The 26,870-nt window shown below is 38.5% G+C and overlaps 1 protein-coding gene across 1 annotated transcript; it reads right to left on the bottom strand.

The window, feature by feature from the left end:
- Positions 1-273: 273 nt before the first annotated feature.
- Positions 274-26,794, bottom strand: MAN2B2 (mannosidase alpha class 2B member 2). The gene is given in 19 exon segments (XM_017727671.1): positions 274-506; positions 1,401-1,518; positions 2,372-2,484; positions 2,829-2,981; positions 3,628-3,820; positions 3,934-4,044; positions 4,150-4,402; positions 6,156-6,347; positions 8,274-8,530; positions 10,604-10,737; positions 11,638-11,815; positions 12,972-13,162; positions 15,619-15,682; positions 15,684-15,824; positions 17,061-17,238; positions 18,243-18,358; positions 19,606-19,778; positions 21,803-21,908; positions 25,469-26,794. Coding segments are annotated over 19 exon segments (2,907 nt in total). The 5' UTR covers positions 25,610-26,794; the 3' UTR covers positions 274-411.
- Between the last annotated feature and the right edge of the window lie 76 nt (positions 26,795-26,870).

Below are 26,870 nucleotides of genomic sequence, written 5' to 3'. Positions count from 1 at the left end.
GATTTCGAAGTCATCTCCTCTAACAACAAAAACCTTAAGAGAAGACTCTTGGCAGCACTATTAATTAGAAAGTTTTTTAGGACTAATATGATTTTGTTAAAGCTCCACAGTGAAGCATCAGAGAAGCGATCACTTTAAAACTATCCACTGCAAGCAAAAAAATGTTCAGTATGGTCACTCTGCAACACAGGTCTTTTTCTGCACTGAAGAAGTTTCAAAAAAAAAAGTTGTAAGTAATTAACCAACAAAAATACCCACAACTCAGGCCAACAATTCAATTAAATTCAAAGTTTATTCCAAATGATTTTTTCTTTAATTAACACCAGTAGGATGTTTTTCAAGATCATTACTTGCATCTTGAAACAAAACTGCAAAGATACTACATGTTCTCCTGAAATACATGATCAAACATTATTGAACCTGAAAGTATACAAAGAAAGTCCTTATTTCCTTTGGGTGAACAGTTACTATATAGTCTTCTGAGGCCTCTGTGCTGTTGAAGAATCCTGTAAAACACAAAAGCATTGGTAATTTATTAAAGCAGCTTTACTCAAATGGAGACATTATTCTATCACATCAGTTTTAACTCATCCCTTCCCTAAAAGCTAGTGTTTGAGCAGATTCTCCTCCCTCAAACTCTTAAGCAGTATAGAGCCTAAGATGCACCCATTCATAATACTAAAATATACAATAATTTATCTTTGTTTCACACACTGGCTCACATAGAAAATGTGCAATGACTCCCCAGTCATGCACCGTTTCTTCATCATGAATAAAAAGCAAGCAAGTTTCAAGCTGCAGGTCAAGTAGGGCTCTAAACTCTCACCTAGCCCATTCCAAAACCTCTGCAAGCTTTTTACAAGGCACAATACGGATGTAACTGACAGTAAGGACATTGTCCAAGCAACTAACTGGAATGGGAAATAAAATTAGGTCACCCACAGCATTTGATTTGAGTGTCAGCCCTAACTTGAATCATATCCACAGAGTCCTTTAAGCTGATTACAGCAGAGATTTTTAACTGCAGCTGTTTTTCTGCAGCACAGGCTTAGGCTTAGATAAACACAACTCATCAGCATTTGACAAAATCAATCTGTCTCACAAGTGTGAATTCATAAAGTAGCCACCTCTATCTGGACAAAGAAAACTCCAGAAAGATTCCACACTTTTTAACACTTCTAGGCAAAACAAGCCATCAGAGAAATACAACAGTCTAGTATTTGCAGGGAAGCCTAGTTAAATGTTACTACCGGCAGGCTGTGACAGGTATCAGGTCTGTCATACAAAACCATAACACACTTCTAATCTTGCAAATTTTTAAAATATTTTTAACTAGACATCAAGCTTCAACAGTCAACAGCCAACAACAATATGGACACCAACCACATTATTCAACCTACTTTTGCCTGGATATTGTGCAGTCTTCCATTTCCACCGCTCCAAGGTGTTCACATCCCAGGTGCCTGTGAGGGATCGTTCTTCCACTGCTGTCACTGATCCCAATCCTTTTAGCAAAGACTGTGAGTAAAGAAAACACCAGGAATCAAATGAGAGTTTTTAGAGAATAGTATCAACTCACCAGCCTACTACCCAGTAAGATCAGATAGAATTTTCAGCTCTAGCATTGGCCTGTTAAGTAGAGCAGAGAGACTTTAAAAATCTGCAAGGTCATGCAACACGAAGGCAAATACAGATTCACGAGGCTTCGAACTGAGAAGCTGAGGTGCAGAAAGCTTCCTCTGTGTTACAGTACAGAGTCTATTAAAAGGGCTGAAACTCACACTCCCCTTTTTACTGCAACAGAGAATCCTACACATTGTTCCCCGTGTTTCTGTCACGACAATCAAAATAATAAACCCCTGCCATGGATTAGAAAGTAATCTGCTTCCATCTGAAAGATCAAATAAACATGAAACTGAAAAAAGCAAGTACATGATGGAAGTTTGAACAACTCCCAGAAAAAAACTATAGAAAAAAAAATGTTTTCCTTTAATCCTGTCCACGTTTCATTAATTATAGGTACAATTTGCAGTAACTAAAAAAAGAACAACAAAACAGAATCCTACTCTCTGCACTGGTTAAGGTACTGGAGGAAGTGTTATACTACCAAGAGCTCAACAGAACCAGTCCTACCCATATTTAAGCAGATCTTCATGCTGTGCCTATGGCAACTTCATCTACAGTTAACGGCCTCTGCGTTGCAAAGCTGAGTAAGAAAAAAAGGCTCACTTCCCTCTGAGGTTGAAGTTATACTAATACTTTTGTATCCATCTTCTGTGGACTTTCTAGCACACAGGATATGTCATTCCACCAGTTCTCTCTGGAATAAAAACACCTCAACTGCTATTCTGTCTCAAAGAGTTAGAGTTACCTTCAGATCTACCATCACAGGCTGAGACAGCACAGGATCCTCTCCAACTTCATACAAGTGTCTAATTCTTAGCAGGACACGACTGAAATCTGCATCACCTTGCTTCTGTTTACCTTCAAAAGAAATCAAAATGCAAACATTTTCTTACTTTAAACATAAACCCAAACTTTAAGCTTTTTTTTAAACTTTCAACTCTCATCATTTGAACTAAGTTCCTATTTTTTAAAGTTAGCAAGAGGACTAATATCAAGAAATACCCAGCTCCCACTGTTGACAGGAATATCACTAACAGGCATGACAAATTCACTTGAGCAGCGAAATAATACAGCACAATCAACTTTCTTGGTTAAGGAATTTAACACTTTGAATAAATAGAAGTAGTAGCCACAGAGGAGAGAAAAAAAGAAAACCAGCTTATTTAAGCGTAACATCCAGCCACCTTTTTGAAGGCACCTACCCATGTGGATGCTGCGGACCTGCTCTGCATGATTAGAGCTGTACTTCCACCCTGGAATGCTCAATGTCTGGAGATGAAGATTAGGTGGCACAGTTACAGGTGAATCATGGACTGAATTCTGCTGAAGCCGTCTGGGTAGCTTTGGTTTATCTCCTCCATGCAAAATAAAACAAAGCAAACATTAAACATCCATCACACACACAAGCCTGGCTAGGGTACTGTGGAAGGGTAAAGGGCTTTTTACTTATTCAGCCAAGGCAGAGGCAAAGTAGATGATATACTTTCTCCTCCAAGGCCTTCCAAGATACAAAGCAGAAAGCAGCATGATTTTAACTGCTAGAAAAGTGTATCAGAGCTTTCCATAAAACAAATTTCACTGCAGTTAGAAATTGCTATTTCACTACCATTTTTATTTTTAGAAGAATATTTTTAGAAGAATGACTCAACAATGGTCATTAAGGACTCAGCATCCAGGAAGCTGATACATAGTGCACTAGCTATTTTGCACTAATTCCTGTGTGAACATTTTGTTCTCATTAGATGCTTTAAAATTTATTTTCCTATGAAAGTAGAGATAATTATATAACAAGAGAAACATTTCATACACTTGGACAATATCCATGTTTGAAATTAATGCAAAGCAATTAGCAGGCTCTAAATCTGCCTCCTAATTCACTGTATACTAACTTTGCCACACAGGAGGCTTGAAGTCTGCATTTACAAACTCAACAGCATAAATCAAAGCAATATAAACAAGCCATTCAGTTACTAAAGATAGCATAGGAAATGGAATGATTACCTGATAATGCTCCAAACATTACTACTGGCCTATGCTCTAATGCCAGTCCACTTGTCCGATACAAAGTATTGGTGACAGCCTTGGTTCCTAAAATAAGCCAAATTACAGGGCGAACCACTGAAGAGTCATTCAAAGTGAGATTGTTATTCAGGTCCCACTGAAGGTTGTTCCATAGTCTCCTGTGTAGCATCACCTGTATGGGGAAGGTAAATGTCACAACAGTAATCAGCCATCAGGCTTTACTTGTATTATCAGCAGCTATGAAATTATGCTCACCTAAAAAAGAAGCAAAAATTTATACGTTACCTCAACTTGTCCATTCCCTTGACTTGATACACCATGAGCTCTTTCTGCAAGCAGCATCAGCCTTGTGGTATTATCTTCAATGTAGGCAGTCTGGACCATAGGGTAATAGTTCTGTCAACACACAGCAAACCATGCAGAGATAATATTAATCCAGGAAACAGTAATGGAGAACAAAGATAAGGCACAATTGACTTCTAATTACACCTCTGTGCCTACCCGAGCCACTGTGTTATTCACATACACCTTGAACGGTCTTTTCTGCATCTGATATCCATTGTTGTCAGTGTAGAGAAGTTGTCTGGTGTTCAAATTTGTGCTTGTTCTTAGAACTGCTTCACGATTTAATTCCAAAGGCCCAACACTGTATTCTTGCTCTATCCTGTGGCAAAGCAGCTTTCCATCGTAGCCTTCTGGTACTGAATACAGCCTGGTATACACTGCATATATATAATCCTGAGAAGTAACATTGCTATAAAAATGAAAGGAAGGATACAGAGTTTATAAAGTGGAGCACTTGACTGGTTGTGACAAAACTTGCAAGGCATTCATGATGTCATCCTACACAGACAACTTTCTTGCCCATTTGCTATTTATTTCATGTACAATTGCTTTTAATTTCAATTTAACTTTCAAATATACAGATATTCAACCAGAGTAAGTGATATCCTGTAAGTTTCCCTCATGTTGCAAGTGTCAAGAGGATTCTTCATTTGACTACAAAGGTTCTGTTTTTCTCAAAATTAACAACAAATTTAAAATTTATTATGACTTCCTAAGCAGCATATTTACATTGTACAGAATACATGCATTTTTGCAATCTGGGTGACATCAAATTTGATGCAAAAGTTCTGCAGTACTTTCCAAAGGTCCTTCTCAACTACAACCCCTGTACATGCCACGTAAAGCAAAGACTTCAACCAGACAACCCGATTTAAAAGAGGGTGAAGGGGTTATACACTGATATAATTTTAACACAGAAAAGTAGCTAGTTCATCAGGGGTCAGAGCAGGATTCACTTCTGTAGGACTCATTTCTCCTTTCTCTAATTTGCTTGCAAGAAAAATATTCAGAGTTATGAAAATGTATCATTATGTCCAAGCTCCATTCATGTAAGATATTAACTTCAATATTCATTAAGTTGTACAGAACCAGTTTCTCAACGGAAGTTGCATTAAAAAATGTACCACAGAAGATCACCCTAAACAATCTCCACATCCTTCCTTCCCTCCCTCCCTCCCTCCTGCAGCAATATGTGCTTCAGAATGGGCCCATGTGAACCTCATGAAGTCCAACAAGACCAAGTGCAAGGTCCTGCACCTGTGTCAGGGCAATCCCAAGCACAAACACAGACTGGGCAGAGAAAGGCTGGAGACCAGCCCTGAAGAGAAGAAATTAGGGGTGTTGGTTAATAAGAAACTCAGCATGAGCAGGCAAGTGTGTGCTCACAGCCCAGAAACCCAAACATGTCCCGGGCTGCATCGAAAGCAGATCAGCCAGCAGGTCAAGGGGGGGGCACTCTGCCCCTCTGCTTCCCCTTGATGGGACCCCACCCACAGTGCTGCATCCAGCTCTGGGGTCTTCAACATGGCAAGCACAAGGACCTGTTGGAAGGAGTCCAGAGGAGGGTCACAAAGATGATCAGAATGCTGGAGCATTTCTCCTATGAAGACAGTTTAAGAGAATTGGGATTGTTCAGCCTGGAGAAGAGAAGGCTCTGGAAAGACCTTACAGCAACCTTCCAGCACCTGAAGGGGACCTACAAGAGAGCTGGAGAGGTACTTTTGACAAGGGCACATAGTGATAGGACAAGGGGAAATGGCTTTAAACCAAAAAAGAGTAAGTTTAGATCTGATAGTAGGAAGAAATTCCTCTGAGGGTAGTGAGACACTGTTGCAAAGAAACTGTGGATGCTCCATCCCTGAAGATGCTAAAGGCCAGGTTACATCGGGCTTTGGTCTATTGGAAGGTGTCCCTGCTCATGGCAGGGTGGTTGGAACTACATCTTTACAGACCTTCTAACACAAACAATTCTATGATTCTATGATCATAGAACTATTATAAGATCTATGAACTTCCTCAGCAGTTCATTCAGCAGATGTATGATAGTTCATCCTAAACAGTACACAGAGCTCACTGTTTAGGAGTAACTGTACAGAAGTAACCACATACTTATCTAAAGAATTAAACATTCCAGTGAAGGGAAGCTGTAATGGTGGTGGTACCTGTAGAAATACTGCCGTATCTCTGTCATCAAGCTTCCAGACATAACTTCCAACCCCACTGCTTTTGATACTGGAACCGCTGAAGCATTTGGAGCAAATAAGTAGTTATCTGAAATGGGTCCTTTCACTGTGTCTCCATTTACATGGTACTCAAGGAACTCCTGGGTGAACTGGACAGTCTGGTTAGTCTCCCTGAGAATCCACAGAAGAGTAAATATTATATTACTTACAAACACAGTTTGTACGTGATAAATGCAAAGCTGAACTGCAACAGGAATGAGGCTGGAAATCTAAGGGAAAAAAAATCTGTTTCTTCACAGTGGATTGATTTTGCAAAAGTGGGTAAATGAGGACAGCAAAGAATTAAAGTGCTTCCCATTAAGGTAATTGTCAGTGTGTAAATAAATGCATTTTCTATGTAATTTTCTATTTTTGTAGAAGAGAACCATCTTAAGATCAGACATCATTTATATTACCTCGTTGTTTTGATGCGAGAGTTGCTACAGGATTAAAACTGCCCATTTTCACAAGAATGAGGTGCACTGCATTAATGAATAGTTAGGTTAATTTAACTTTGTAACTAGGTAAAATCAGCATGATGCAAGTTTCCATGTTTAACACTGGTAACAATAAAATCAACAGGGTAGCAACATTTACAATCACTCAGTACCTACTGTATCTCCTCCTCTCTCCACTGAACCTTACAGTTTAGCTATTCATGACTTATTATCACAATTTTTAGAAAGTCATATGAAGGCAATTTAAGGTGCTGCTCTCAGCTACCTGCTCTGCATTTGGCAACTTGCTGTGAAAACAGGAAAAATCACTTCATCTAGCATATAAATTTATACTGCCAAACATTTTATCTCATGTTAATATAGCTACCCACAATTTGTAATGACTGAGGAGAAAATATCCAAGTGTTTTCTACTAATATCCAAGTGTTTTCTACTACTCCTCTTATGAGGCACTTCCAGTTCTAAGTGTTGCAGTTGAACTTAGAAAGCTTCAAGTTGAAGATCCCAATTTTTTTTAACCTTTCCTCCCATTCTGACCTGTGATGCCTCATCTTTCCCATTATCTCACTGCAAACTTTCTGAAACTCAAGCATTTTGAGCTTGTCTGAAGGCTTGTGAAGCAAGTATCTCATTTCTCCTGCATGCTGAATTCCAGCTCTTGCTGCCTGCGAAAGCAGGATAGAGAAAACTGGAATCTTAATTTAGATTTCTTTCTTCTGCACTACATGTCTTTTAGAATCTGGAGACAGTTATGATCTGGAGCCACTTTGATAAAATACTTACTCCAGGGCTCTTAGTTAAAGTTCATCTATACTTTTAAAGCTGATTTTAAATATACTGGACAACAAGTTCTAGCTCTAGGAGGCAGAATTATGAACAAAACCTCACAGGTTAAAGAGATCTAGCTATCATCACACCAGTGTCAAAGGGGTCAAATTTTCCATCAGTATGTAACAGCTGACAATCTGAATCTTGAGCAGGCAAAAAACAGCACAGCTGCACTGAAGCTGAAGAAATTGGGCCAAATTGCATCAGCTGAGAAAGACCATCTGAAAACTCCAAATCTCACCTAAATCTTGATAATTCTTTCATTTTATCTGCCTGATTAAATGGAAATTCCTTAGTTAAAAGTTTCCTTTCAAATAGTTTTGTAGTTTTCTACCACACAAAGAGTGATATGGGACTTGCAAAACACTATTCAGTAAAAGTAAGCTCTTGCTTTATCACTTAAGGCTCATTGTACAGCCATAGTGTACGTGCTTAGTTAGTAATTTTTAATAAAAATGCACATTCATAACCCTCTTTCATTCTAAAGTACACTAAAACTCTGCTGATATACTAGTTATTACTGTGAAATATCATCTGAGACCAACTGCAGAGTTAAATAGGGCAACATCACAGAACTAATACAGAATCACACCTATGCTAGTGTAAAAAGGAGGGCATGTGAAGTAGTGATAAAACAGAATTATAAAGACTGTAAAGAACATTTTGTTAGTTGAGTCTTGGAATTAGGACACACAATACAGTCCTTGGACTTATTTTTATGAAGTGTTTTACAGAATCTGAAACATTATTGAAAACAAGCAGGCAATCTCACCTCTCTGTAATGCTGTGCATCAGGTTTGTGTTTTGGTCAAACACGATCTGGTAGCAGTTGTTAACCACAGGAAACAACTGTCGACCTTGCTGATCTGCACGAGTTAAGTCTCTCCGCTCATACTTGATTGATCTCCCAATAAATGCAGACTGTTCACCATTCAGGGGTTTAATACTGTATTTGCTGTAGCTCAGACCACTTATTGCAACTAGAATATACAGATCATAGGTAGACTGGGATTCCACCGAGCTTTGAACCTGTACATTAGCATACACAAAAATGCTTCATTACAGAAAATTAATTAGCAAGGCAATTACCTTCATGTGTTGTAAGCCCTAAATTATAAAAATTAGCTTCTACTTTAATAGTAAGTTTCTAAACGTGCCGTTCTTATAATTCTAAATTATAATGTAGATCCATGCTGCTTTTAATTGGGAGCCTGGTGAACTTGGATTAAGCTGAGCCTTTCTAGTGAAGGAAAGAAAGTCACTAAGCAAATTAAAAGGGTTATTTTAATGTGAACATGGAATCATAGATTTAAGATCGCACTGCAAAATATCTATATGAACAGAAATAATCATAAATTAAATTGATCAGTCAAATGACAGAAAAGAGACTGAAACACAAGAGACATGACTAGTGCAAAGTAAAAGAAAAGTCATGACGAGAGGAGGAAGCACCAACATGCACCCTCACCTTAGGGAAGGCACATGGAAAGGAGGTAGAAGCATCTAACATCCTTTTGAACAGTAACACCAGGTTACGTAATACTGAAATACCTTAAAGAACAGTTTTTAATCATCTTTCCATTACATGTATCCTGCCCATTAATGTTACATACTTTAGTACTACTTTTGATTTGGAGAAAGAAAATGGGACTAGATAAACTCTGAATAGATCCTATGGACAAAGAGGCTAGCTATGACTAACAAGCAATGGAAGCAAGCTGTTTGCACCTTCAACACTGTGGGCTGACATATATCCAGTTACACCACAGACAACCTAACAACAGTGGCATCAGCTGGATCTACTCCCATTCTCTCCCTTCACTATACAACTCGTACACATGATGCAGAAGGCAGCAGAGCACTCACCAAAGCTTCAATTCCTCTCAGCCACATACTCACATCAATGTTCTGAGCTAAAGTTTTCTTTCCTCTCAAAAGGAAGGAGTGTGTAATATGAATGCACTTTTGAACTGCACATACTGGAATTAAAAAGACCCCAAACCACCCTGTCATAACTGCTAAAGAGATTTTACTTAGCCTCAAGTGACTATCCACATGCATATAAGGTAACTTCCAGCTCTAGACAAATAACTCTAGAGAGTACAGATCAACTTGGTACAGACAGTTTTGCCTAAGAGAAGGGCAACTTGCCTTTAGGGCGTCCTAAGTCCTGAATAAATGCCTTGAATACATGTCAATCTCACCTTTGTATCTTATGAGACTGAAGTAATTCAGGCAGAATGACTTCTGGGATGTAAGTGACCGACAGGCAGAATGACCATATGCAAACCCAAAGAGCCTGATGGTTTCAGATAAAAGCAGTATTGTCTTATGCCATCACATGTACATATACAGGAACAAGGGATAGCTGCTGTACATCACTACCTGACTACAACGTGCCTTCATGCATGGTCACAGTCATAAGCCACAGGTCACAGAAACTCTGTCCAGCTGGCAGAATTTGCTGAGCTATCTGGCATCTCAGGGACAGAGGGAAGCATCTGGAATTGCCTCAGGCCTCTTCAGGCCTTATGTGCAGGAAGCATTCCTGGAGGTTTATCAAGCCACTGATGATGTTGCATTCTGTACAGCAGATGCTCCTGAGAAAGGCTAGTGCTAGCTTTCACTTGAGGCCACTTTCTTCCCTCCCAGGGAACAGCTGGCTGTGTCTTGGAGCTTGGCTATGACAGAATGAGCTGTCAAATGGCAGCTGACTGACACCAGTTTCTAAGATCTACATTTCTTGATTCTCTTCTTCTCCCTCCCCAAGGCAATCTGTCAATTGTACAAACAGGGCTGTCAATTGTAAGGCAGGGCTTCAACATAAAAGGATTTATTTGAAACAGTGTTTTTTAGAGAAAGAAAAATAAGGTAAGAAGCACCAGGTCACATACAGCAGACATGAAAAGGACAAACCAAACACACTACAAGAGCAGCAGGACCTTTTGGACAGTAAAAAAAGTCTCTCTGTTGAGAAACAGGCAAGTAAAAACAACCCTTGAAGGACAAGCAGGAAAATCCCATTTTGACAGGAGGTAGGATCCAGTCAATGAAAACTGACAAGTGAGAGGAAAGTAACAGAAAGAAATGAAGTTGAAGTACCTGTGCTGGTACAGAACGTCCCAGTTCATCATATACACTCACTGCCTCACTGCTGACAGAAACCGTGACAAAGGTAGTGACGTTCCATGCCAGTGGGTTATAGACAACAACATACTGGTCAACATCTGTAGCCCCTTTGTGCATGCAAACAGACAAAACTACCAGTCACTACATTATGTATTTTTAAAATGTGATATTAAAAAGTATTTGAGAAATCTGTCTAGGTACAACCATCTTAAAAAATTTTAACATAAAACCCTGCAGTAAAACTTTATAATTGAAAAAAGGAAAACATTTTATAGTCTTTCATAAAAACCTCTTCTGCTTTATTCTTCTCTTCTCTGCCCAATCAAAAAAGACCATGTATTCAGAATATGGCACCTGAGTTGAATGTAAATGCATTCAGTGAAAATAAGCTGCTTACCACAACTCATTGTCAAGCAGTATTAACTTTATCAGAGTTACACAGAAGATCAAATGAGAAGCCTAATTTAAAAACAGCCCTGTAAAAATCCAAATCGGTCTGTTGCACAGCCCACGGCACTGCTTACATCTGACAGTTTAAAAAGTTTCCAAAGTAAAGATAAAAGGGAGTGTACAGTCTTTAGAACAGACTTCTTAAAAATCCTTTTACATTTTTTACACAAGCTGGCAGTACATTATAGCAAGAACATTTCTTGACTCTGATTGTGCTCCTTATCATGTAATGCTCTGTTGCAGAGTAACATTAGTTTAGTGACTACTCCGATCAGCACCTCTTCCTCCCCTCTGTTTTTACATTTGAGGTCAGAATCTGGGAGCCAGGTCTAATACATGCACTGAGGTAGGGTTCTGCCTAACATCACCTGAGAAATCCTGGTTTCTGATGCTTGAGATCTGAGAGCTCAGGTCTCATAAAGCAAACAGGATTTTTTAGCCATGGTTCACAGAACTTAGATGTATGTAGTATGTTGACTGTTTTAGAGGAAAACATGATAGCTTTCATAAGGTAAGTTTGAAAATTGGAAAAGCTATGTAAAAAGTACCTGGTTTACCCGAATCTTTTGTGTAAACAGAAGAATAGACCTCTCCATTTTTCTTTGCATTGTTGATATCAAGGATTATGGAAGCCATTAACTTCTTTACGTTGAACATTCCATACATCAAGTTACTCATGTACATGTCCTTCACCTTGGGAGACTCCGTGCCTGTTATACCATCGTGGTGCTGCACCTTATATTTAAAAGTAATTGGAAAGGTGCAACAGATGACAGCTTCAGGTTTGCATTTGTATTAACATAATAGTCAACTGAAGTTCAGACACTAAACTCAAAACAATAAGGGATTACAGCTATATTCAGATTCACATTTTGCCTACTCCAAATTCCTATATGAGATGGTCAAAGACAAGATGCGTACAGATTTCCCTCAATATGCATTCCACTTTTAATATACTGAAGTTACATCTTTAGAGGAAAAAACCAAACAAGTTACCAAAACCAAGAATGAAGCAAAAATACTGTAACAAGCCAGGTTTTTCATTTCCTACTAAGATCTGGTCATTACCTTAGCAGACAAAATAATTATTGCCAGCAAAAGCACTGAGGACTGTGAATGGCTAATGATAATCACTTCACTGCTGAACTTTCACGAAACAAATCTGTCCTTCCTCTTCTAACTTGCAGAAGTAGAGATTACCAGTAGTTTTCAATTAGTTCAGTTTTTGTTTGGTTTTTATTTAAGAACAATTTTGTAAATAATAAAACTAACATTACGAAAAGGAATTTCATATCCAAAATTTGAAACCGTATACTACAACCTCCTGAAGGGTAGTTGTAGTCAGGTGGGGGCTGACCTCTTTCACCAGGTGGCAACTGACAGAACGAGAGGGCACAGTCTCAAGCTGCGTCAAGGGAAATATAGGTTGGATATTAGGAAAAAGTTTTTTACAGAAAGGGTGATAAAGTGCTGGAATGGACTGCGTGGGGAGGTGGTGGAATCACCATCCCTGGATGTGTTTAAAAAAAGACTGGATATGGCACTCGATGCCGTGATCTAGTTGAGGTGCTAGGGCATGGGCTGGACTCGGTGATCTTGAAGGTCTCTTCCAACCCAGACATTCTGTGAATTCTGTGAATACTCTTTCACTGGTTGAAAAAAACATTTGCCAGTAATCATATCTTGAATGCATGGTTAAGGGGCTAAAGTCATGTTTCAAGACAGTTTTTTGAAAAATTGCTTTATTTTTACTTACGACTTGCAAAAGGGGGAAAGTTATTTCCACAAACATAAAAGCAACTTTGAGACACTCCAGCTGCAATGCTTATGCAAACTTTACATTAGGAAAATAAACACTTTCATTCAAATTAGAAAATAAATCAATCTTTACCTCTGAAACTGCCCATCTAAGACTCTGAAGTTGCTTTAGAGCCTTACATTTGCAAATAGAACCTTCTGGGTGTTTCCGGACATACTGTGTGAAAAAGGATTCTCCAGCATAAAGCAGTGAACTTGCTCTTCTTGCGATTCCTTTTAATGTGCTCCGAGAAGTGTAAAACCCAGTCCATGCTTGGAATGGCTCTGTTTAGAGTTGAACAGATCCAATACACATCAAAATACCACTTCATCTATCACTTGTTACTTATTGCACTACTACTGTTCAGCTTCCTTCGTGAATCCTCCTGGGAGTTTACACAGCAGCCATTAAGTAGAAAGGTCATAAGGCCTACAAAGAAACCCAGCCAGGAACATGCACTTTGGAAAGCTATCACCTCTCCTACAGGCCTAGTAACATGCAAGTTTGATACAAAGCCAGTACCAACCAAGTTAACCTGGTTTATGGAAATTTCCTCCTTGTGGATCTGCACAAAAGAATTTTCAAAGTTTCACTGAAGCATATATTACTATTAGTTGTTGATAAATAGATTATAATCCTTGGTAACTGCTTGATACACACACTCTACATTTCAACCTCTTAATCAAAGGGATTTAGCTTAAATTTAATTTCCTCAAAATGGAGTAGAAATAGTGATGATGACTCCAAACTACTGCAGCACTCCAGACTACATCAAAAGATGCCCTCAAGTGGTTACTGGAAAGTACTTCAACATTCCATTTATGTTAATGTTTCAGTATCCCACAGAGTGAACTAGGGAAACAAATACTTGTTTTTAAAACCTCCAAATCACTCCTTAAGTGTGTTTGTTTGGGGGCAGCTTCTTTTAAAATACACTTGTGATAAATAGGTTTTCCAGAAAAAAGTTGCAGAAAGTGTTTTCTAATGAGCATGCATGCAACTGTAATAATCTGCTATCAGCCCAAGATCAAAGGTAACAATTAGAAAATAGGATCCTTTGCTCAAAAACCATCAGGATAAATTATTTTTGGCCTGAAAGGTGCTAGAACTTTCAACAGAATTAATTTCATTTTAGTTTTCAACGTTACAAGCAGAAGAACTACATGTACATATCAGCACAGTACAATGAACGCAGAGTAGAAGGAAATACGTATCTGGGACTTAAAACTTGAGTTTCTGTATGTCATAAGTGACACCGAGCCCAATAAGTGACTCATAAAAAAGGGCATAGCAAGAATAAGAGAGGATTAATCATCAAGAAGCAAAACAGTATGTGGGAGAAAGTGCACTCAAAACTATACTGCAATTGCAAGGCACAGAAAGTCATTTGGGGAAAAAACTACATCTATGTGTGGGCACCTACCTGGAACATTGAAGGTGCTGCTATTATGCAAGCTAATAGCAATTGACTCCTGCAGGTAAATTATGCCAAAAGATAAAGGAAAGAGCCCAGATGTAAAAGGATATTAGCAGTTAGAACTGGCAATGCTTTTATCAGCAAGTTGTTAGGTATGACATGATCCCTACAGGGAGGTGAGGAGTCAGTCCATGCAATGATTCACAGGAAGCAATGGTTATTTTTATTCATTGAAAAGTTAACAGACACATTACAGAACAGTCTGAAATATACATACACAGCCAAAAAATGTGATTAAGCAGTGGTAGCTACAATTACACAGAAAGGTGTTTTAATGAAACCAATGATATTTTAATAATAAACCAGGCAAGAAAATAAATTAATGAGTTTAGAAATGGAGAAGTTGGCTGTGTCTTCTCTCTGCATACTTTGATATGAGGTCTAAACCAGTAAATTTATTGGGGAAAAGAATTAAAGGGATGTTGGGTATGGCATGGATTTTTTCATATTTTTCTCATACTTTTCAGCTCTGCTTGAAAAGTTAAGTTAGTGCAGCACATAAGATGCAAGCAACAAGGAGCTGCAAAAAACTTCTGTAACACTGTATTATGAAATTTCAGAAATACTGATGGTATTTTTACTTTTTGAGACTGCAGTTATAAGAGAATTCTTTTCTCCCCCGGAACTTCAAACTGTTTTCTTTAATGAAAAACTGCTTTCTTTCTTCTACAGTAGACTTTAGAGTTTCATCTACACTAGTATTTTGCTTGGATCAGGTCATCCTTACCTAGTATGCTTTGCTTTTATATAAAAGATTAGGTTTGGAGTTCAGAAACTGGTTTCCTGATGGATGCAACAAGCATTAATAGGCATTTGAGCCTATATGACCAGATTATATATTTCCTGCAATCGCTTAGAGTGTGGACATCAAATCCTCAACATCGACTGTTTCACTTCGGGAACCCCCATCCCACTGTACTAACACAGAAGTACCCCAAGAGCTTTCAGATTGCCTTGGTCCCTTGGTTACCTGTAGCTTCTTCAGACATTCACACATCACTCCACGCCACATTTTCCACCTCTGGTATAAGCTATGCATAATTCAGTTCTTTCAAACAGTAAAAATGGGACATTGTTCTATTTGGCCACACAGCCATCTTTTTTACACAACTAAGCTGGGATCAACTTGTCTGTTGATGATGCCCCATAGAATGAACAAATCTTATAAGAAGGCATTTTTCTTCTTTATTTCTCATCTTCTCTTATTAAAATTTTACATATGTACATCTGAGGCAGACGTTAGGCAGCTGTGAATTTAATTACCTGTTGAATATGGAAGAAAGTCTTGAGAGTCCCGAGTTTCCCATGTAAGATTCCTGCTTTTTGCTGTAAACCGCTTGGAAGTAATCACTGACAGTGGCGTACTGGACAGTCACTCCAAACTCACCAGAATGCTTGTTAATGTAATCCACCAGCAGGTCCATGTTAGAGTACTGAACAGATGCATTAAAGAACTGTTTGTCACAGCCCTGAAATTCCGAACACAGAACAGCCAAATGACTTTGGGTCACATAATTAAGGAGGATAATTTTTAACACTAGTCTGTATTCCAGGGTATTTATTTTGATTTTGACTGCCCATATAACTGACATTAGTTACAAAACTGTCAAGACTGGGTAGGGTTACTTGCACAGATCATCTGTAATCACAAAAAATGATGAAAAAGCATAGAGTTTTAGAACCATATATTCTCTCTACTTCTTTACATAGCATTATCACAGGCACAGAAACCCAGAAGTTAGAGACTGAAATTTTCTTACATTACCGAAAAACTGTGGTTTTGGATCTAGGTATTAGGGATTTATTTGTACTATTCAAAACTTCTCCCCATTCCAGCATAATTTTCACTACAGCACAACTACGGAGTGTTATATTCTACTTCTCACTCTCTACAAAAATAATAAACACAATATAAGCAACAGTGTCATAAACACAGGAGAAAAACAAATCAGTGACTCAAAGCTGCATCAGTCAGAAAAAGCTTTTCTTTGCAACAACAGATCTTGTGGTGAAACAGGCTGCAAAGAACACATATAATCCTTTAACATTGTAATTATGAGACCTACAGCATCCATAAAAATTAAAAACCAGACAGTATGTTCAGTTTAGGCAAAGTTACTCTTTCCTTAGGAATTGAAATTGGCAAGAGCACATCAGTGCTATGTGTATATGTAAGATGTAATTAACACAGCATGTTGCCGAAAAAAGTGTTTAGATGACCAAGATGGGATGTGCTTGCTTATGGTTCTAACTAAAATACAAAGACTGTATAAGAAAATGATTAAACATCTGTTAGAAAAGACCATGGCTACCTAATATGTCATACACTTTCCTATAATGCTGTAATTTTTGTTAACACAGAGTTCTGTTGGCTAGGCAGTTATAAAAGGAGATCATTTAAATAGACAAAGCAAGGGGAGAAAAAAGGAAGCAATACTGCAATATATAGTTTCACAAGAGGTTATCTTTACAGTTTTGTTACATTTATTTCTATATTGAGTAGGGTAGAAGAAGGATAGACAACTGACCAGCTGTACAAGGAAACTTTAAATATCATTACTTGTCAGTCATTTGGACCATAATTATTAGAAAAACACTATGTCAGATGGTTTGTACCAGCATTTCTGCAGTACCTATGGCAGCAAGTACCATCGCCCTCCAGTCTGTAAGTGCCTCTTCTAAACAATCACTCATCAGACACTTACCCATGGCCACAACACATCCCCTGTCCGGAACCAGGCTGCCCTCTCCTTAATGTTTGCCACCATGGTTTGTGCATACAGGTGGAGGTTAGCATCTGTAACAGGAAGACTCATGTTCGGATAAACACCATCTTTTGGTGGATCTGGGAAAGTTGCAAGTCCATTCCAAAAAAATCCTGACCTAAGCAGAAGCAGAAAGCAGTAAGTTGGAAACAGGATTTACTCAACTGGGAAAAACACATCAAAAGGTGCTGGTATAAAATGTACATACCCAGGGAATAAGAGGCAAAAAAATTCAGTTTATATTCATTGCTAGTATTTAGATTTAAGTATTTATTTGGGGGTAGAGGTAGGGGGAAGAGTCCCCAGTTTTCTTTCAACACCATGCAACTTTTCAACTCCCTGCTGCTTGCTGGCATAGAACAAAGGAATCACAGGACAAACCAGCAAGCTTTGTAACAATGAGGATGTTCCCCCAAGTAGGCTTCATTTTCAAAGAGTATTTTACTGGATAAGCTGGTAAGAAAAATAAAGTTTTCAAAAGTTCTCAGATTTCTTCACAAAATAAATGGAAAATTTTAGTTGCTTTAGTTCATACACGGAAAATACACACAATCTCAGCCCAAGATAATGCTGAAAATCTCCCATAGAAAATCAATTAGCAATAGCCAAGTCCCTGCTGAGCTTCCTGAAGCTTTAAAATCTTTGCTTCTAGAGAAAAAAGACCCCAGTCCTGCTTTGGACATTTTCTCTTTACAGTAATTAATTTTTTTCACATTTTTATTATTTTTTTTTAATAAGGACTGACATTGGAAGTCAGTCACTGTATTTTAAGTAGATGAAAGCCATACATATATTTCAAGCCTCCCGGTGTAAGAAAACATTATTTTTCAAGTCTGTCAATATTTAGAGGTATTTTTAATGCCTGTCAGTAGTAAGTGGCACTTTTGAGAATTCCATTGTTAGGTACTGAGCAAACTTAATTTATTATGGTGGAAAGCTGGGGATGCTTAATAATCCTTACTCAGATCTGCAGAGTCTAGACATCTCCTTGACCTACCACGGGTCAGGAGAAAGCAGTAGGATACTGTTGAAAGAAAACAGTCAAAGAAAAATGCTTAAACCCCAATAATATAAACTCTCAGAAGTGAGCAACATTTCTGCATATTTGGGAAGTCTTCAGACCTGTTTGAAAAAGGTAATTGCGATGGAGTACAGTAGCTGTACTGATCCATAACATGGGTGAAGATCTCCTGTCTTTCTGATAAGGAAGGAGAGCCCTGCCATACAAACTGAAGCTTCTGGAAAACAAAAAAGGTAAGAAACCATTACCCTTGACAACATGCACAGAAATACATCATTAACAACTTAAGACTTCAGAGTTCTCATTTTCCCTTCCACCACTTTTAATACTTCTAAGTGCTTTTTCTGAAGACCAGCCAATGGTACCCCAGGTAAGGTCACACACTATATATAGGAGGCCACATCAGGGCCTCTTTCCATTAGAGCTGATGGAGAAGGAGAGAAGGCAGCACACTGCCAGCATACTAAAATCCAGAGATAAGCCTGGCTTATCACAGCCATTACACCTCACTTGTTTCAATGCAAGTTGAACACCTACAGGCTAGAAAAGATCCAGATGTAGGCTGATTGCACTTTAGTTGGTGGGAATCAATGTTTAACCAACTGAAGTAGACTTTTACTGTTTTGGAAGCCTTCAGACTGTTAAGGGCCAGAAAAAAGAAAAGATAGCTGGGCGAAGATTGTCAAAAGCTCATAAAAGATTTTAATAGAAAGGAACTACTGCAATTCATTACAAACACAAGGTGGTAGGTCCTGGCTTCACTAAATTCAACATGAATTCTGTTTTCTTCAGAGACAGTTGAGCTTTAGCCAAGATTCATAAAAGCTGCCTAGTGCCCAGAATACAGTAGTGAAAGCCCCTTATTTTCACATAATGCAGTGAGTAAAACTGATGACAGATCAGGATCCAACACTGTGATATGAAAAGCATTTACTGTGGATGGGACACTGTGCAAGAGAAGGCAGAACATGAAAGAAAACCTGAATTCAGCAAAACCATGACTAGCTGCCACTTTAACTGACCTAGTATTATTAATTTTACAGGCACAAATAAATGTTCCAAGCCTGACAACACTGTGCCCAAACACACATTACACTTAAAACAGCTCACATAAAACCCAACAGATCCAAGATTTTCTCAAGGAAAGCAGAAACTCCTTCTAGATGTCTCTGGTTCAAACACTCATAATTCAGTGTCCATTTAGACTTGCCCATATGCCCACATTTTGTGTCTTCTTCTGGCTAGACTACATTTTATCACTGACCAGAGGTCATGAAGACATGAACTGACCATGTAACACAGATTTAATGTTTCACCATTACCACATGCAATCAGCAAGTCACTTTTAGATAAGAAATACCTCCATTTTATTGCACAAATGAGAGAGATTCTTATCTTAATGTCATGGTTCAGATTGCTGTAAGTACAGGCCAGCCATGGTTTCATTCCTAAGGGTATTTTTACCTTGTTTTTCTGCATGTCAGCCTTCAGATCATAGTCAATGCGAGAAATAAGATGAGCGTTGAAACCAGCCAGAGCAAAAAGAGTTGGTGTTGTAGCTGAAGCTCCAAAAGGATCAACATGCCAAGAAAACTGAGGCCTGAACCCAAAAGTTTCATACAAAAATCCATGACCTTCTGCAAAGCAAAATTTATTTAGGTTAAAACACTTCTAACTAATTTCTAATTTCAGTCTCGTATTAATGACAAAGGGACAGGGAAGCAAGCCATCCACTAAACAAAACTAGCATGAATATGATTATCAGTCATATGAAAAGAGCCAAAAGTTGATAGAGATCTTGATACAAGATGGTATTTACAACTAATGTTACTAATTTAGTTACTAATGTTACTAATACAGAAATGAGTTTTGAAAAAAGAAACCCCCAAACTAGAAAGCCCAGACAATAGAATTAACCCAAAAAAAAATTTTAAATCAAAGTGAAACTAGGAAAGCAGTAGATTTTATTTGGAACTCAGGTATATCGCACTTGGATACTCATGATTTAAAAAAAAGGAAAAAAGGAAAAAAAATTGCAGATCATTATTTCATAGTTACAGAATTATGGTCAGAACTATTTGAAAATACGATCATATCTTCCCTGGTTTGGAATAACTCCATTTCAAATTTTAAAATCACATTTGAATAAGTGAGGCTGCTTTTCACTTCATCTTTTGCATGCTTAATATCTTTCCTAGCTAAAATATTCACAGTGTGTTAAGTATTCTGATGGAGGCATATTTGAAGCAGAGTTTTCTAGCTCCTCCAAAACACTGGAAGTCTGGTCAGACAAGAGAAGAGACGAAATGTAGATCCCAAATGTCTGCACTTAGCTTTGTCTTCTCAACGTGAACTCCACACAATCGAAAGATACTTTTTGTTCTTTGTACCTACTCACACTGAGCAGAGTGCTTTCAGGAAAAACAAACAAGAATTTTAAAATACATTAATACTTTTGTTCCTGATGAATAAATTACCAAACTTGAAATTTCCTTTTTTTTAATAAATATTATTTTTACACAGAATGAAATGTTAAATTAGAAATAATGTATTTTTCAGCTAACTCCAATGAATAGAAAAGCTGTGTTAGTGTTTAACAAAAGGACTCTTCAATCACTATTAGTATCTTATTTGGAGAAGTTCTCAGTTCAGTGTTCTAAGCCCATAAAGCAACCCTTAAACCTTTGAAGCAATCAGGTGAGAGCAAAAAACAGTTCCTCTCCTCCTCTTGGCCAAAGCGCACTGAGGTATGGAAGCAGCTGCTAATCCTGTGCTCCTGATAAACACTGACAAGCAAGGAACAAGGCCAGTGGTGCTGTGCAGTCAGATTCAGAAAATAATAGAAGTGTTTCTGTCCCTTTACTCTCCCATGTAGAGAGCTGCCTGGGGCATAGCCCTGGAGCAGGCAGAGTTCCTGCCATGGAGCTGGTGCTAACACATCCCCTCCCTGCTACTCCCTCATGGCGTATCACAGACATCTCTAGCACAGTGGTGGCACCAGTTACCCTGTTTCTGTTTGCATTAACCAGACAAACTTACGTACTAAAAGACTCTTTAAACCATCAGATGGACAGGTGTAACATACAAATAGCCAAATGCAGAAGCTAGGAGATCAAAATGGCATCTCTCGGAAATACACACCTATTTCTAACAGAAGATGATGATAATGATTACAAATGGGGGTTTCTTCATCAAGAAGTCTTTCAACCAATTTTAGGTGACCTCACTGACATTCCACGGCCCCCATTCTGCAGAAGACCTTGCCTAAACAACACAACTTCCCCATACGCTGAATTGCTACCAGGTATTTCCTTGAGGAGTGTTTCATACCCTCAATTTCACCATAACTATCTTCCCAGAAACTTAAGCTCTCAAAAACACACATACGAAAGACCTCTGCTCCAAACAAGTTCATACCTGACAAACCAGCTTTTGGTAACCCTGGTGCTTGCTGCAGAACTGTCATATCAAAAGTAATGGGTTTTTTTAAGCAAAGATTTTTATATGAATAACACACCAGCGAGCAAAAAATAAGAAATGCTTAAATCAGTTCTTAAGAAGTCAGAAAATAGTAGCAATTTTGGAGTGGAAAAATGAAAACCAAACAAAACCTCCAAGGACATAACAATGAAAAATAGAAGTTAAATGCAAATACGCATACCCGTCAACTGTAAAATTTGATCATCAATTAGTGTCACAGCTTCATCATGCATCACTTGCCCTCCAATGACAAATTCCAGTCGTCCCTCCTGAAGCAACTGATGGACCTACAATATTGAAATTAAGGCACAGAACAGAAGCACCATTTCAGTCTTATCCAAAAAGGCTGCAAATTCATTTGATACCACAGCACATTACCTAGGCACAACATTTGTCAAGAAGGCATCCAGGACAAAAAGTGGGATAAAAGGCTGTCTGTACCGAGTGCTATCTAAAGGAGAGTGGGGGGGGAAAAAGCATTCCAATGTGCAGCACAGTGCCTTGATTTATCTAGCTTACACAGAAAGCAGGTAACAGGAACAAAGGATGCACTGCCAGGTAGACACTGACCTTTTGGTGTTTCTCAGTAGTGCTGTTACTGTGCCTTTCTATACCGCCTGAACACCAGACACTGCACTGGCAGCAGCTTGTAATCCTGCCTCAAGGCAGCTAGAGCTGGGGATTAAAACAGAAGATACTAATGCTTCTCCCAAAATCTTCCTCCTGCTGCATCCAGCTTGGCTTAGCAAAGGCACTTGGTGGCTGGATGAGGGAGCAATATGCAACTCCTTGCAAGCAGCAATGGAGCCCCAGGCAAGCACTAATATTCAAGCTCCGAGGGTTTCCTTTAGTTGGAAACCTCGATCTGTGGGATCCAGGAGAGAGACAGAGTGTGTCCTCACTCTGTTTGTGGATACAAACATCTCTCCTTTACTCTGTACACATTTATCTTGCCTTTGGGGCACAGACGAGTTGCTCAACTTATGACTGACAGAATGCTTTATTAAGAAATAGTTATTCCACAGGTTTGCCTGCCTGAATAACCCACTGCTAACCTTAATTTCTCATCTTTTTCCTAGTTTAAAAACTTGTCACCTGCTCAACTTTTGGCGGTGGCTTTTTGCGGGGCGGGGCTGGGGTTTTTTTTTGGTGGAGGTGGTTCAATCTCAGCTCCTAAAAACAACAGGTATGTTGACAAGTACAGCCTTCAGCAAATGCTGGATGGAGGGGGGAGTGGTGTTTGGAGGGAGGAAGGAATAGTCTATGCCCCTTTCTAAAAGTGTCAGGAGTCTGCTGGTTTTATTTTAGTTACTTCACTAGAAATTCAGAGATATCTCAAACTTCCAGTAAGTAAAGTTTATGCAAATATGTATTTTAATCCTCAACTTTTTTTTTTTTTTTTTTACATCTGTCATGTAGGATGCCATTTTTAGAGCTATTATGTTTATTTTCCCAGGAACCTTCAGTGTCTACTCAGATAGGATGCCAGATTGTCAATTTTGATTATAATCATTTCTCTCCTTCATAATGTTGTGAAAACGCTTCAGGGCTCAGCATTCCTAAATTAGTTCCAGCCGACTGTGGTGACTGATTAGCATGCTGGGAGACCAGATAACTGATATCTGGTGGCAGCACAGAACTGGCCCTGACCTACATGAAAAGAATCTGTGATTATTATTCCTCATTTGGATGGATGTCCAAAATTTACCTCTGATCCAAACTTGGGGCCACAGAAATGTTTTTTTAATGTAAGTTTTGTGGAACCACTAAGAGGCTGGAAACACAAGAAAAATAATTCAAGTAATTTAAATAATATCCAAACTCCCTCCTCCCAAAAAAAGAAAAGAAAACAGTATCTGTAAGGACAAGCACTTTTTCTGATCAGAAGGGGACAAAAGGAAGGAGGAATGGTAGAAACAGATGCAGTGGTACTATAAGCAGCAGGCTGCTATGGTGTTAGAACGTATCTGTGATCCTTGGGACCATACTACCATCAACTCACGCCTACAAACCAGACAGAAATGGCTACACATCTTTTTTTCCCCCTAGTTAAAGCATCCAGATATCAACCCAGGCTAAGGAGGTAGGAATGGCTCACACAAGAAAATTCTGTGTAAATAACATGTACCAAGAACTACAAGGTTCCTATCTGGCTGAATACTGCGGCAGTACATTTCACTCTTACATATTCTCTTGTCTGAATTCAGAAACCAGCTTCTGTACCCAGGCCATACCTTTTACTAGTTTTTAATGCTATAGTTCCAATCCAAAGCAGACACTTCAAAACAAACTAGAATTAAATCCTGCATTCCAAGTAAACCACTAAATGATGAAAAAAAAAAAGGGAAAATTAAAACCAGAGTGCCTGTGCTACAGAAAATCATTAATGCTAGAGTTCAAGAGGAAAAAGCAGGGCAGTAACTAGAGTGACCTAATTTCAGGGACCAATATTTGCAACTTGCTGATGTTAAAAACATATAATTTATCTGCAAATTAGAGATTCAATGGTAGACACACAGGTTTAAGAGGAATTTAGTTTTAACCATTTTAATTTTGAGAGAAGAAACTATAAACTAACTAGAGAACTGGCTATGAAATGTGTAAAAGTAACAATTACAAATAATTAGGCTAGGAGACTAAAGCCCAAATCATAGGTACTAATTTTTGCACTACCGAGGTCAAATGTGACACACATTACTCTTCTGGATTTCACATAAGAGATATTAAAAACATGGGCCTTGACTTTAAATATAAAGCATAGCACAGCAGCAGAACATACTTGAAATAAGATCAACTCACCTTTGAAAGTTGGAGGACTTTCCTGTCCTTCTACAAAGCAGTTCCTATGCTATTTTCTTCCCCACTTACAGTACAGTTTTCTAATTTAACAAATCTATAAGAAAATTGTCCTACAACAGGCAAGTATGGGCAGAGTGCCCCCACAAAAAAACTGCCTAAACTCAGCAAAATGTCTCATGCAAAGATCAGCTGTGCACAGGCTGTTATTTGAATACTGAACGTAACAGAAGATCCAGAATTCAGTGAAGGGCTATGTTAAAAAAACCAAAAACCAGACAAGAGGTGTTGTTTTTACATGATGCTTCAAACATCTATAAGTTTAAACAAACTGAAATATAAAAAACTGCAAATAATATGCTACTGCTGTTTGGACCCTGGTAACAAAACAGACCACAAAGTTCTGAGTAAGTACCCATGGGAAGCTGCACCTGTACACCCTTTGGTTCTGGAACCCAAAACAAACATCTACACTGCAATACATAACCAGCTGCTAGGCTACCAGTCCAGTCTTTGACTCAGTGTGTTTGTTTCATGTCAGAGGAAAGAAGAATTGACAACTAAAACTTCAGGATAACTTTACTAGAAAAAAATCACTGCCATTGAATGTACAGTCACCACTTTGCTGTACTGCCCTTGTTTACAAATGGCAGGTTTTTGAGCAGTACTTAACTGGAAAGAACAAAAAGTTCCTTCTTGTGAGCAGTGTTAGGTGCCAGATGTTTTAACAGATATTGGTGGGGCCTGTTTCAGATTTGCCCATATCTTAAAGTAGTGTGCCCTCAGATAAGTAAGTCGCCAATGAAACAAGAACTCTAAAGTGTAAAAAATCTTCAGTGCAAAGGTTACCACCTCCTACTGCTCTAATCTATGGCTGGGGTTTAACCTCTTGCAACTGCCTTTAGAGTTAAGTCCTTTAAGTACTAGATTCAGAGACAGCTTACACGAGACATGGGTAAAAAGCAAACGGTGGAGTACTTTGCCCCTATTTGTCCCCTGAAAAGAGTGTGACATCTTTGTTAGCAGGAAGCATGGCTTTAGTGCAATTTACCTGCTGCTTCTGCGCATCTGTGGCTACCATATCCCACCAGAGTCGAAAGAATTCCTGCTCGACGGCAATAAATTTGCGCTGTTTTCCTTTCATTAGCTCTTCTATAACAGTTGTGTAGACATTTGCTGCGTAAGCATGCATACTTTCCTGAAAGAAAAAAAAAGTAAATAACCTCTGTTTCGCTCATATTAAAAGGGCTGTTTTGAACACTCATTGGGCTTGAAAAGAGAGATACCAAAACTTCGCATTTGTTGCACACTTCCTTTGTTCCCTCAGAAAGACCGAGTTCTGACTACATACAGCCTTTGGCCCTTCTGCTTCAGAAAACATCCTCCTGACCGGGGACCTAACTAGATCAAGGTGTAGCTTCTCCCAACATCAGTACCAACACAGGCTTTCTTTCTGACACACTGGGGACAGCTTACCAAGTCCTCATTGCTCACCTTAAATCACTGATGCCATGAATGATAAGACTTCGCACCAACATAGTTAAAAACCCCAGATGCACAGTTTATTCTCCCATTCCAGCTCTTCTATTGATGGCCTGAATTACCAGAATTGCTTCTTCAGAGTGGGGATGACTCTGCTGTGCATTACCAGTAAAATACAGTGATACGTATACTGTAAACTATACTATTATGAAAAATAACTCCATTTGCTTGATGTTTTTAGGATAGAGTAAAGCCAAGCTGGTAAAAGAACCTCAGAATGAATTCAACTGTTGACACAGAAAGATCAGTGAAAGTGTGAGATTTTGTGCATCTATCCTATCTTGCTCCTAGAAACACCTCTATTCCAGAATGAAGCCTATGGACTTTTTTTCATACCAATGCAAATATGACAGCTGTACCCATCAAATAACCTACCACAGTGTTACATCCTATGCTAGGGTATCAAATTAACAACACCATGTTACTTTTGAAGTTGTGTACACAAAGAGATACTTTTTGTACACTTACCTTGACCAGAACAACTTCTGTTGACCAGATCCAGTCTTCCACCTTTTACTTAATTTTAAAACGATAGACAATGTCTAAAGACAACAGCCAACATCCTAGGATTTCCTGGGGTGTCTGTCTTTCCTTGTAACAAAGTTATCTGCGTGTTATAGGGGTTATTTTACACTAACCATAACACTTATCTACTTAAACTACTGGTACTTAAGAACACACACCACAAAATGTACATCTTAAAGTGGTTGACACATAGATCTCTTCCCATTGAAAAACTAATGGACATGATATGTAAAACATGAATCCATAGTTTCAATTTAGGTAAATTTCCTACATGAAAATCACCATCTGAAATATGGAGATGAGATAATCCAAATCAGAAATTAACTTTTCCTAACCCCTTGCTTTCCACAACAGAAATCCAGCCATCTTTGTAAAAATGCTCATGC

The sequence above is a fragment of the Corvus brachyrhynchos genome, unplaced genomic scaffold, assembly GCF_000691975.1.
Source record: "Corvus brachyrhynchos isolate BGI_N302 unplaced genomic scaffold, ASM69197v1 scaffold80, whole genome shotgun sequence".
NCBI classification, from domain to species: Eukaryota; Metazoa; Chordata; class Aves; order Passeriformes; family Corvidae; genus Corvus; species Corvus brachyrhynchos.
Note: the sequence above shows the minus strand (reverse complement) of the source record. Positions and strands in the feature narration are given on the sequence as shown.